The sequence below is a fragment of the Pinus tabuliformis genome, chromosome 4_2 (genome assembly GCF_031772625.1).
Source record: "Pinus tabuliformis cultivar Carrire ecotype Pingquan chromosome 4_2, CPIR1, whole genome shotgun sequence".
NCBI classification, from domain to species: Eukaryota; Viridiplantae; Streptophyta; class Pinopsida; order Pinales; family Pinaceae; genus Pinus; species Pinus tabuliformis.
Window position 1 is genome coordinate 883,111,840 of NC_142304.1, and position 14,114 is coordinate 883,125,953.

Here is a 14,114-nt window from a genome sequence, read left to right on the forward strand (position 1 = left end):
GCATCCCAATCAGTTTAGGATAGCAGAATTGCTAGATTGGTGAATGTGCAAGCAAGAGAAGAAGCTGATTCCAGAGTGGTCAGGTGCATTTATGCATGTGGTATCCCATTCAATGTTGTTAGCTCTCCTTACTGGCAAGATATGATAAGGGCAGTTAACAAAGCTCCTCAAGGGTACAAGGGGCCCAACTATCAGAAAGTCAGAACCCAGCTTCTCAAAAATGAGAAGGAACTTGTGGAGGACGTTTTAGCTCCAATTCGTTCTTCCTGGAGTAGCTCTGGGGTTACCATAGTCTCAGATGGTTGGACAGATATGAGGCGCAGACCATTGATAAATATCATTGCCACTTCCCCCAAAGGAGCAATGTTTATCAAGGCAGAAGACTGCTCAGGAGAGGTGAAAGATGCACAGTTCATTGCTGATGTTATTATAAAAGCTATTGAACAAATAGGGGCTAACAGGGTGGTGCAAGTTATCACGGATAATGCACCAGTTTGCAAAGCTGCAGGTTTAATTATTGAGGGGAGGTATGACCACATCTTTTGGACACCATGCATTGTCCATAATCTGAATCTGATCTTAGAGGAGATCGACAACAAAGTTTCCTGGATAAAGGAAGTCACAGGGGAAGCAAGGGAGATTATCAAATTCATCACCAACCACCACCAGTCTCAGGCCATATTTCGAGAGTACTCCAAATTGGAGTTGTTAAAAGTTGTTGAGACAAGATATGCCTCAAACTTCGTGATGTTGCGCCGCCTTGTTGAGGTTAAGCATGCATTAGTTTCTATGGTGGTGAGTCAACTTTGGATTGAGTGGAGACAAGCAGATTCAGAGCGGGGATCTATGGTGCGTAGATTGTGCCTTGATGAGGATTGGTGGAGCAAGGTAGATTTCTTGCTAAAGTTCACAACCCCTGCATTTGAGCTTCTCCGGAGTGCTGACACTGACCAACCTTTCTTGGGAGAGCTATATGATGGCATGGATTCCATGGTTGAGAAAACTATGGAAATCATTTCGCAGGAGTCTCCACAACTTTTGTTTGTTGATGATCATTTTGCTGGTTTGATCAAGAAAATCATTGTTGACAGGTGGAACAATTTCAATACACCATTGCACACTTTAGCACATGCTTTGAACCCCAAATTTTATGATGAGGAGCTTATTGCTAAAAGCAATGGGAAGAGGAAGGCACCCCATAAGGATAGAGAGGTGGCTACTGGGGTGAAAAAAGCACTAATGAGAATGTTTCCTTCTCATCTACATAGGGAGGTAAAGGAGGAATTTGCCAGTTTTGCTGCAGGAATAGATGATTATGCAGATATATCAGCTTTGGAGGAGAGAAGCACCATGAATCCAGTTAGGTGGTGGATTTGTCATGGAGCAAATGGTGTACATTTGCAAAGCCTTGCCATTCGTATTCTTTCACAAGTGGCAAGCTCTTCATCAGCAGAAAGGAATTGGAGCACTTATGGTTTTATTCATTCTGTGAAGCGCAATAGGTTGGGCTCACAGAAAGCAGAGGATCTTGTTTATGTGCACTCCAACCTTTGCCTTGCATCTCGTAGGGGTCCAGAATACAACAGTGGTCCTTCTAAAGAATGGGATGTGGATGCAGAAAATCCTGATTTGGATCTCTCTCTTGCTGCCCTGAATATTGAGGACGATTCTGGAAGTGGAATTGGTGCATCATCTTCTTCAGCACCACCATCCACTGTTGAGCATTCTGCTGCTTCTATTTTTGATGAGGATTGTTATGATGAGGATTAGTCTATTGTGACTTGTCTCTATAGTTCTTGCAGCCTTATAGTCTTTATTGTACTTGCAGCCTCATATACTAATATAAATAAAGGCTGATTTTGGATTTTCCAGTTCCTATATTTTTATTTTCATTATGTGATGACTCATGAGTAAATGTGATGTAAATTTAATCTTAATGTTAAAATGTTTAAGTAAATGTATCATTAATGCTTTATGATTGCACATATATATATTAATAATTTTTAAATGTTTTTAATATATATATATATATATATTATTATATATATTCGCGTTTCCCCGTTTCCAAAATTTGGGGAGGTCGCGTTTCGTTTCGCTTCCGCGTTTCCCCGTTTCGTGCAACTTAGGACCAGGGAGATATGCTACAAAGATTCTAAAGCAATTCAGGATGGAAGATTGTAGACCCATGGCTACTCCAATGATCACCAACTGAAAGAAAATTGATGCATCAGAAAACAAGGATGTTGATCCCACCTTATGTAGACAGCTCATAGGGTCCCTGATGTATCTAGTCAATACCAGGCCAAACATTTGTTACGTTGTCAACACCCTCAGTCAGTGCATGGTGGAGCCGAAGAGGGCGCACTGGGCAGCAACCAAACATGTTCTCAAATATATACAGGGAATAGTTGATTATGGACTCTTGTACACTAGGAGTAAGGATATCAAATTGGGTTGGAAGTTCAGTGGATCGGAAAAGTACTTTTGGGTACTGTTTCAACATTGGATCGGAAATGACCTCCTGGTGCAGTAGGAAACGAAAACCCGTAGCTCTGAGCTCAGCTGAGGCGGAAATATAGCTGCAAGCACAACTTTGTGAGAGGCCATATGGCTTAGAAATCTGCTTGTGAACCTATTCAAAAGAAATATGGAAGCGACCAGGACCATGTGTGGTAATCAGAGTTGCATCAAGCTCTCTAAGAATCCAGTGTTTCACGATCGGTCAAAGCATATTGATATCCGGTGTCATTTTGTCAGAGACTGTGTCCCACAAGGAGCTATACAGTTGAGCTACACTCCTACAAGAGAACAAGTGGCAGACATCCTCACCAAGGCACTTGGAAGAACAAAGTTTGACTATTTTAGGGAAAAGATGGGGATGATAAAAAATCCATTTCAGTAGTAGAAACGGGGGGGATGTTGTAGTGCAGTAGCAGTCAACAATAGCACGGTGCAACATGATGAGAAGAGGTTGCAGTGCAAATGCAGTGTTGGGAAGAAGGACCAACAGCAGCATGGATGCAGCGAGAGTTGCAGTGCAGATGCAGTGTTGGGAGAAAGGACCAACAGCAGCACGAATGGAGAGGGAGTTGTCGTACGGATGCAGCAGTGGCAGAGGCAAAGCCATGGGCAACAGTACATGATGCAGCAGTGCAAAGGATGTTGGGCGGGGAGGCCTAGCATCAGCACAGGTACCGGTGTCGTATAGTCAAAGTGATGTTCAGTATGGAGTATTATTAGAGCACAGTCCTCGCTAAGAGGGAGTGTTGATTTGGGGTAGCATCGGATGTGCTCTAGCCATGAAAATTGGTGGAGAGGCTAAAGCACATGTGTTAAGTTATGGTATGTTCTATGCTTATAACAGTTTACTTCTTTTTCTTATTATATTCCACCGATTAGCAATCACATGTACATAAAGTAAAGTGCAGATAGAACATTAAACGATCGACAGAAAACAAGCCAAGACAAGAGACACAAGATGTGGCGGCTAGCCAAGGACAAACCCCACAATGTGTGGGGAAACCCTTTGATCAAATCTTCTTTTATCTTCAATAATTCAGCAGAGAGAAATAGTACAATAAATCTTATTCATATCAGCAGTAGCAAACCCTACATTAGTAGCATCAGCATATCAAACTAGGGCAGACCATATCTCACAAACCGACAGTCGGATTGACTTCATTCCACCACCAAAAGTTTCGGCTTCCAGAGGAGGTTCAGATGAACCTACAGCGCAGTTCAGATGAGGAGATCTTCTAGGCCACGCAAGTCAATCTTTACTTCTGCAGTTGCAGCTTCAGTTTCAGCAGTTTCCGGCTTCAAACTAGGGCAGTCGATATCTTGCAAACCGTTCATCGGATTGACTTCATTGCACCACCAAAAGTTGCAGCTTTCAGAGGAGGTTCAGATGAAACTACAGCGCAGTTCCAAAGAGGAGATCTTCTAGGCCACGCAAGTCAATCTTTGCTTCTGCAATTGTAGCTTCAAATTCAACAGCTTCCGACTTCACATGTGTGAGAGAGTGAGACCCATTTCAGCGCAGTAGAGAAGAGACTCATATCTGCGCAGTAGAGAGAGAGAGATGTGATGAGATGAGTGAGTTCAAATGAGGAAAAGTCCTCTTATATTTATACACAACGTTGGTGGGTGAATAGATGCGACTGTTGGGCTTCTGAGCCTACATGAGTTGTAGGTCGGCTTGATAATAATTCCATAATCAAAATAAATTCATATCTCCATGAATACTTATCGGAATTGGATGATCTTTATATCAATCCTACACCTCTCGACGAGAGGAATCTAATAGAAATATTATTAGCCATGAATAAGATGACCCACATGAAGTTTTGCCCTGGTTTCCAATTTTAACACTCCCTCTCAACCATGGAGAACTTCATTTGCAATCTGTCTGTCGGTCATTACTATTCATCCATCAAATGCATTGCCTTGTACAGCCTGACCCTTGCCCTGCTCTGCTCTATTTTGCCTGTTCTGCTTTGTCTTGTTCTGCCTTGCACTGATCTGTACTGTTTTGTTCTGTTTTGCTCTGCTCTTGCATTGTTTTGTTCTACTCTGCTTTTGTCCGAATTATGAAGAAGAAGAAATGATCGAGGATGTATCATACTGACTCAAAGTCAGTCTCAGAATATGTACCACTGATCCCAGACCAGTCTCAACCGACCCGAAGTCAGCATCATAGTATGGTACAACTCCTACCACTGGTCCCAGACCAGTATCATTGATCCCAGATCAATGGAGGTCATCCTAGCGTAGGGAGTACGGTAGTTACAACGATGCGTCCATTGGTACTACTATGGTCCCTAACTTCATTTCCCTGCTCATTGATCAGATGAGAGGTACTTCCCATGAGTCCCAGACTGCATGGGTAGGATGCCTCGACAGGAGAACTAATCAATCCTGTCCTCACGGGAGAACACATCAATCCTGCTACAATTGCCATGGAGAACACATCAATCCAGGCCTCACAGGAAAACACATCAATCCTGCTACAATTGCCATGGAGAACACATCAATCCAGGCTGCCATGGAGAACACATCAATCCAGGCCTCACAGGAGAACTAATCATCCTACTACACAGGAGAGCGAATCATCCTGTTCCACAAGAGAGCGAATCATCTTGTCCCACAAGAGAGCGAATCATCTTGTTCCAGTGTGCACCACCAGGGGAGGGTGAGTCACCCTGTGGTCATATGTTGCTCCAGTAGGAACCGCAAGCCCTCAGAGCTCCCAGAGCTCAATGTATGCAACATGCAGGACCCTTGTACAAGGGTTTCTTGCCGACTCCAAGTCGTTTGGGAAAATCACAGATTAGATATTTCCTCGGGGCTTTAACAAGGTGTATCAACCTGTACATCATCTTAATGTGATGGAGCTTCCATGCTCATCGACTTACCATATCCCAGATGATGTCTATCTGCTGGAGCAATTGACGAATACGGGATTCCTCAATAATCAAATCCCACCTCTGGTTGTTACAGAGAATCACAGTGGTATCCAATATAAATCCAAACAGCTCACTGAAGAGCTTTCGCAACCAGACTGCCTCACACGAGGTTATGCTAGCAACAATATATCCTGCTTCGGCGGTGCTCAAAGCCACCGACTTCTGCTTCCTGCTCATCCAGGATATCGAAGCAGATCCCAAGGTGAAACAGTACCCGGAAGTGCTCTTACGGTCCACCACACTGCCTGCCCAATCAACATCAGTATATCCAAGTAGTCTCACATCTTCGGCAGTGTATCTTAATCCATGAGAGATTGTGTCCTGAAGACATCTCAGAAGATTCCCGGCATCAATCCAATGAGGCTCAACCAAATATGAGCTCACAATGCTAACTGCAAAACATATGTTCGGACGGAGGTTCACCAAGAACATCAATGCGAATGAGTTTTTGAAACTCAGTGGCATTTCCCAAGTCTGGTTCGACATCACTACCATATAACTTCTAAAAGTTAAGATCCTCGAGGTAGTCACAAGCTTGCAGTCCATCATACCGAATCTTTCCAATATATTTACCACATATTTTCCTTGAGATAGGAAAATTTCCCTTGGCTTCTGCCACACTTCAAGTCCTTGGTCCTTCATTTCAAATTCAGAAGCCATCTCCCTCTTACATTTGTGAATGAGAGGGTTTGCACCTGTTAGAAAGAGGTCATCCACATACAACACCAGTATGAGAGGCTTGTCATCTTCAACCTTAAAGTAAAGGTTAGAATCAGCTTCACTCCTAGTGAATCCCAGCTTCGTCAAGTAGCTATCGATCCTCTCATACCATGCTCGAGGTGCTTGCTTCAGCCCATAGAGAGCCTTCTTCAACCTGCATACATGAGATTTTCAATCATAAATCTCAAATCCTTCAGGTTGCTCCACATAGACCTCTTCTTTGATATAACCATGCAAGAACACGGTCTTGACATCCATTTGATGTAGGTTCCATCCTTGTGAAGCCACAAGGGCTATGATCAGGCGGATGGTCGTATATCTGGCAACAGGTGCAAATATCATAGTCTATACCTTCCTTCTGGGAGAAACCACGAGCAACAAAACGAGCCTTGTGCTTTTCCGTACTTCCATATGCTGCATGCTTTATCTTGTAAAGCCATTTTGAAGTAACAATTGTCTTATCCAGGGTCTGGGAACTACTTCCCAGACATCATTCTCCATAATAGACTCATATTCTATGGTCATAGCATCCTTCCATAGTTAATGCTTGATGACATCTGAGAATGATGAAGGTTCATTTTGTATGATCGTGCTCATGATGGTCAGGTATCCCTGATACCTGTTAAGTTTCTTACTTTGATGGAAGGTTCCTCAGGGTGCAGCATGTCCTTCAGCATCATCAAGTATCCCCCTAAGCCATGAAGGCCTCTTCCTAGAAGAGGAAGGCTCATGTGGATGAGGATCAATCGGATCCATGGGTTCTTCTACATCAGGCATTGATTCATCATCCTTTTCTTTCGGTTCCCTGGTGTCAGCTTCTTGAGAGCTCCTCAAAGTTGGAAGATTGTTCACCTTGCGGTGAAATTTTCTTCAGGAGTCTTGGAACCCAATGCTCGATGAGGGCATCGATTATGTACATATACGACAGTGTTTGTAGTTTCATCCCATAGAAACTTCAGAAGTCTTTGATCATGGCCCGGACAGCTTCCACAATTGTGTGATTCTTCCTTCCCACCACACCATTCTGCTCAGGAGAATGTGGTGTAGTAATCTCCCTCTTAATGCCAACCTCAGGTATGCCTGAGTAAACCAATTGTAATATATCAGAGGTCTTGCTTTAGCTTGAGGGGAATGGTCCCCTTTTGAGCTTTCCTTTGGCACATCCCGAACATACACTTTCTTTCTCTACTTGGAATTCGGGCATCCCTGTTACCATCTGTCTTACATCGGGTAGAGCTTTGTAATGAAGGTGGGAAACCTCCGATGCCAAAGTTCGGACTAAAGAGTTGTGTCACAAGACATGACACCTAGCGGACTTCCATCGACCTGATATAATGAATCAACACTAAACCCAAGAGTAAAGGCATCTTTAACATTATTTTTCCATATACATACCTTGCCATTGCTGAAGGTTACCTTGTAGCCTCTCTCTTCCATTGCCAAGATGGACACTAGGTTCCTTTTGAGGTCAGGTGCATTTAATACATCCTAGAATTTTTAGCCTTCTTGAATGCTTGTCCTCTTCCTTGATTCCCAGCTCTCCTCTTACCTTTGCTGTTGAATTTGTCATTCCTTTGATTGCCATCAGAGGGATTTTGATCATCATCCCAGTGTGAGTACTTTCTATCAGGGCACTTCCTTGCATAGTGACCTGCTTCATCGCAGATGAAACATCGTCCTTTTCTTCCACCCTTAGATCCATCCTTTCCTTTTGATTTAGACCCAGAATTATTTCTTCTCTTAGCATGAGAAGAAAAAGCAGCAGGAGGACCTTTAGGCATGGGCATTTCTTGCTCTTCTTCCCTTGTTTCTTCTTGAATGCATCTAGCCATTAATTCCTCGAAACTAGGAATTACATTATAGTTCAAAAGAGTAGTCCTGAACACATACCATTAAGATGGTAATCCTCCAAGAGTTGTGAGTGCCATTTCTCTGTCAGTAATAGTTTCCTCAATAGATAGGAGATCGTTTTTGATCTCGATGATTCTTAAGAAGTATGCTTGCATACTTTCATCTTTACCCTTCTTGATTTCCCTCAGCTTATTTCTAAGAAACAAAACTTGATTTGCATCATTAACTTTAAATAAACTCACCAGTCTGTCGTAGATTTCCTTGGAGGTGTCTAGATCAGAGATGTAGGCCACCAAGCGCTTGTCGATAGAGTCCCGGATGATCTTCTTTGTTTTGACTTCTCCATTTTTCCATTTGTTCCAGGCAGCAGCAGATGCATTTAATGAAGGCTCAACAATATTGCCTCTTACATGGTCCAGCACTCCTTGATCTTCAAGGGTTAGATTGATAGACATCTTCCATCCGTGATAGTCAGCTTTCTCACGGAGCTTGTCTTCGGCAGGAAAGAGTGTTGAGGACCCCATAGTTCTTTTAGGATAGCCTTGCCAATCTTCTCTTCAATGATTGCTCTTGCTCTTGCTCGGGCTTTGTCTTCACCTCAGCTCTGATACCATGTTAAGTTATGGTATGTTCTATGCTTATAACAGTTTACTTCTTTTTCTTATTATATTCCACCGATTAACAATCACATGTACATAAAGTAAAGTGCAGATAGAACATTAAACGATCGATAGAAAACAAGCCAGAACAAGAGACACAAGATGTGGCGGCTAGCCAGGGACAAACCCCACAATGTGTGGGGAAACCCTTTGATCAAATCTTCTTTTATCTTCAATAATTCAGCAGAGAGAAATAGTACAATAAATCTGATTCATATCAGCAGTAGCAAACCCTAGATCAGTAGCATCAGCATATCAAACTAGGGCAGACCATATCTCACAAACCGACAATCGGATTGACTTCATTCCACCACCAAAAGTTTCGGCTTCCAGAGGAGGTTCAGATGAACCTACAGCGCAGTTCAGATGAGGAGATCTTCTAGGCCATGCAAGTCAATCTTTACTTCTGCAGTTGCAGCTTCAGTTTCAGCAGTTTCCGGCTTCAAACTAGGGCAGTCGATATCTTGCAAACCGTTCATCGGATTGACTTCATTCCACCACCAAAAGTTGCGGCTTTCAGAGGAGGTTCAGATGAACCTACAGCGCAGTTCCAAAGAGGAGATCTTCTAGGCCACGCAAGTCAATCTTTGCTTCTGCAGTTGTAGCTTCAAATTCAACAGCTTCCGGCTTCACATGTGTGAGAGAGAGAGACCCATTTCAGCACAGTAGAGAAGAGACTCATATCTGCGCAGTAGAGAGAGAGAGATGTGATGAGATGAGTGAGTTCAAATGAGGAAAAGTCAACTTATATTTATACACAACGTTGGTGGGTGAATAGATGCGACTGTTGGGCTTCTGAGCCTACATGAGTTGTAGGTCGGCTTGATAATAATTCCATAATCAAAATAAATTCATATCTCCATGAATACTTATCGGAATTGATGATCTTTATATCAATCCTACACCTCTCGACGAGAGAAATCTAATAAAAATATTATTAGCCATGAATAAGATGACCCACATGAAGTTTTGCCCTGGTTGCCAATTTTAACAACATAAGATCTCCAAGACCCAGAAATGGTTTGGACAGATTGTACCCAGTTTGGGAGATATTAAAATAATTAATATTTTTAATGGAGTTCCTAAGTCTAAACTAAGGAAAAATAAAATATTAATGAGTATTAATATAAAACTGGGTTAGAAGGTTCCAAAAGTCGTATCAAGCCAAATCTAATCTTAACCATTGATTAGAGATTTAATCTCGGTCGTTGAAGGACCAACAGGAAAAGTATAAGAAGAGGCTTGAGGGTCAGTTGGAGAACACACTGAGGGAGACCAGTCAATTCGATTTCTGGAGCGGGGTTAGCTGAGAAATTCGAACTAGTGGTCTGGAGAGCAGCAAGAGGTAGCGGGTACAGAATAGAGAGTCAGGAACAGCACCAGAGGACCAATGCAAAGGTTAGAGAGGCAGACACAGAGGCAGCAGAACTGTGCAGTCACTGGAGGGCCTGCATGGGTGACGCAGAGAGGCCCAGTGCTAACGCAGAGAGGCAGGAGTTGATGCAGAGAGTCTGGGAGTTGCGCAAAGGCCAGCAAGCCTGATGCTAAGACTGGGAAAAGTGTTGGAGAATTTTTCTCTGTTGGGTAAGCCAATTTGGCACCCAATTGTACTGAAGAATTGCTGAATAATAAAAATCCTCCTTTGCTGCACCGATTTTCCCACATTGGGTTTTTCCGGGGACAATTGTCCAAAATATCTGTGTTGATGTGTCTAATTCTTGTGCATGTATTTGTTTCTGTATTATGGTGTGATATCTGCAACAGAATTTGTTTTAATGTTTACTGAAGGGTTTTCGTAAATAACTTATTGAGAAAAAAGTAGGTAAAATAAATCAGTTGTTGCAATGATAGAATTTTCACATGGGCCTGCGTAGAGGCTTTCCTTGAGCGACATGTAGGAGTAAGAGGGTGGAGCATTCAGAGCTAAGTCGAGTTCGGTTTGGAGGAGACACCCAAAGGATGAGGAGACACCCAAAGGATAATTTTGTTAGCATTTGGCAACACTTGGGAGGGAAAAGCAGTGACTTCTTTAAGTGAGCCAAAATTCCCAATCTTTGGAGGAGCATGTGGAAATTGGGGGTAATTTCAAGGGTTAAAACCAGACCAAACCCTTTCTGGGTTTTTGTGGGTTTGGTGAGAGTAGACAGTGGCTAATTTTACAGAATTTTTTTAGCACTAGAAGTGGGTCAAATCTCTAGTTCTTCTAACCAGCAGTCCAATTCCATAAGGGCCAACGCAGACTTTTGGAGGAGAGTCATTCTACAGCATTTGGACAGTTTATTTTTCATCACCTGGGGCTTGTAGCTTTCCTTGAGCAAGCCCAGGTGCATTCCTTCCATTTCATATTGTACTCCTACTATATAATGAAATTGACCCATTTTGGCGTGTTTATGTAGCATTTCTAGTTATCTAATCGTGTGTGAAATTTGTTGTGTTGAATGTGTTGTATTTGCTTGTTTACCACTGTTAATATCCACTAGGAATATTAAACAGAGAACCTCAACTCATTATTATAATAAAATAATATTTTCTAGGCCAAACTCCCCAATTTTAGCCTGAGGAGAGGCAAAGGCCTTCTTCACCACTGAATGAATCTAAATCAAAGTAAAATGGGGCTTCTTGCACAATCTATCATTATACCCCATTTACTAAACCATTTGTTATTTTGCTGCATCCAAGTTTTTTTGCTCTTGCACAATCTATCATTAAAGACAACCTTAGGCCATCTACCCTCTTCCATTTGCTCAATTTTTTTTAAATACCTTATGACTCGCACTATAGCAATTGCTTCAATAGGATCAGTCCCTGTTTCACTTAATGAAATATCATAAGGAACTGCACTTTTAATCTTAAATTTGTTTGTAATCGAACACTTCTGAATTTTTTCAATTTGTCTCCACTGCATGTCGGATGCACTGCTGGCCCATAGTTCACAACCATAGAGAATCACTAGAAGCTCAAAAAGAGTTTGAATGGTTTTCCAGTCCCATAACTCTGCCTCTCTACACCTATTTTGAAAAGCATAAAATGTTTTCCAACCCCCCAAAGTTCTTTTCTTTCTACAACCATTCTAGCTTAGATTTATGTTGAAGTCAATTCCGAGGTATTTGTAATCCGCAACTTCTTCCAGAATGTTGCCTTCAAAGTAGAACTTATGTTGGTTATGTTTTTTCATAAAGAAGACCACTACTTTCGTTTTGCTGATATTGACTTGCATCCCCACACTTCTACAAAAATGTTCAAGGGATAGTTAAGTGTTCTTGCAAACCAAGAACCGATTTAGCAATCAGAATAAGGTCATCTACATACAAAAGAAGCCTTATAACAAACTTGCCCAAATAGATACCATCACCCCCTTGCGAATTTAACCACTCCCAAGTTCGTCGATATATGAAGTTTAAACCAAAAAGGGTAGGAGACAGTGAGCAACCTTGCTTGACCCCAATATCGCTTCTAAAACTTTCAGAAATGCCTGGTGAAATTCTAATTTTGACTTTCACCTCTTCATACAGCCTATGCACAGCTGTTCTCAAATGTTTAGAAACCCCATGTTTCTCCACTCTGTGCCAAAGCTTATCCCTAGGAACCAAGTCAAAAGCTTTTCTGAAATGAACAAAAAACTTTTTTCTTTTTCTCCCACACTTTTTCAAAAAATTTGAAATTTCTAAAAAATATTTAAAAAGTAAAAGTTTAAATTTTAAAAATATGCTCGTCGTTGGATTAAGCATAACCTTCCATTTTCATTACTGATACACGGAGATCATTCGAACTCTAATTGACGGAAAATTGAGCCAAAAAATATTTGAAAAAACAATTCAAATTTACTTGCACGAGAGCAGCGACAGAACTGTCGTCGCCATGGCAATCTCCAGGCTCCAAATTCAGATAAACGGCAGCCCCCTTGCTTAGCTCCCGGGCCTTTTCAAGAGCCTGTATTTCCGCAGGTTTGGTTCCTTGGGCATACAGAAAACCTTCCCCGACAACCTTAGAACCGCGGGCAATTACGCATCCTGCATTTGGATGCGGGGCGGTGATACCAGCTGATTTGTCTGCGAGCTTTGCGGCTCTCAGCATATGACTGTTGTCCAGGCTGCTGCATATGACCGGGGGCGCAAAGGCCCTCATAGCCAAGGCCATTTTTCACAGATGGACATGGATGCGAGTTGATAATGGCCACTTGTATATTTTTTAAATTTTTACTATTTAGATAATCATGTTAATGAATTTAAATAAATTAAATATATTTTTTCTGAACGCGAAAAAGTGCCCAGATCGCCTTAGTGATCGAACGCTGCGTTTAGAGGTGAAAAAAGTGTGTTGTTCTCCGTAGGGATCGAACCGCGTTTAAAGCTTTGAATAAAAAAAAATTGATCTCGTTTAAAAGAGTCCTTTTTACAATTTGCATTATAGACTTCCATTGCGGTAAATGGTCCATGGTAAAAATAATTTAATTCAGTTTTAATTTAAATGTGGAGTGAGATTAATGAATTTGAAGGAATTATTGTTATTTTTTTAATTAAAATTAATTTTTAAAGTATTTTTTATTTTTTTTTATTTTTTTTTGTGAGAGGTAGGCTCATTTTTTTTAAAAGTTTTTGAGATAATGTTTTATGCTAGAATTACATCAAAATTTATTTGTCGACGGGTTTCGAACCAGTGAGTGTGGACGTTTCGAACCAACAAGTGTGGTTCATTGTCAAGACAAGATGAAGAATGAGATCATGGTAGCAAGTTAAATAGAGAGACTGACCATTCAAACGGCTACTTTTGACCAAAGGAAACGGCTACAATTGACTGGGCTTAGTTAATTAGGTGTTATATTGGGTGGTTGGGTAGGTTGTTATGTTCCTCACCCACGTTCAAATCTCCACTAGTGATATGATGAGCTATAATGCATTGATAAATCTTGTTGTAATGACTTCGCACCTATGAATATTGTTGTATTGGCTTTGAGCTCTTTGAACTCTTAAGTGAGTATACCTATGGGTTGGCCTGGTACCAGCAACCTCACTCAAGTTGAGAGGGAGGCTAATTGGTTAAAACTATTTTGAGCTTTATTGTCTATATTGGAACATATATGTTTTGTGAGCATATATATATATATATATATATATATATATATATATATATATATATATATGATCATATTATTATAAATATGATTAGAGACGTGATCAAAAACACTCCTAATGAAATTGTTAAGCTCTGAAATATAAGTATATACAAAGCTCTCATCAAAAGGAAGAAGATGTCATATATTAATAAGAGATGAGCATCTTCTCCACCTTTCTAAAGTTACGCCCATAAAGTTTTGGTGAAATGTGCTTGTTCGTAAAACTAAAGATAATCATTTGATCCCTTTAGAAAATTGGGACAACTATCTTAAGAAATTGTATGACTCTCTGAACACCATAGGCAC

The 14,114-nt window shown here is 41.2% G+C and overlaps 1 protein-coding gene across 2 annotated transcripts in view; it reads right to left on the reverse strand.

The window, feature by feature from the left end:
* Window positions 1-12,882, reverse strand: part of LOC149172517 (riboflavin biosynthesis protein PYRR, chloroplastic-like) — a 341,086-nt gene extending 328,204 nt beyond the window's left edge. For both annotated transcript variants that reach the window (XM_089424340.1, XM_089424341.1), the window contains exon 1: window positions 12,521-12,882. In XM_089424340.1, coding sequence (XP_089280466.1) covers window positions 12,521-12,832 — 312 coding nt within the window. In that variant the 5' untranslated portion in view covers window positions 12,833-12,882. The remainder of the gene's footprint in view (window positions 1-12,520) is intronic.
* Window positions 12,883-14,114: the final 1,232 nt, after the last annotated feature.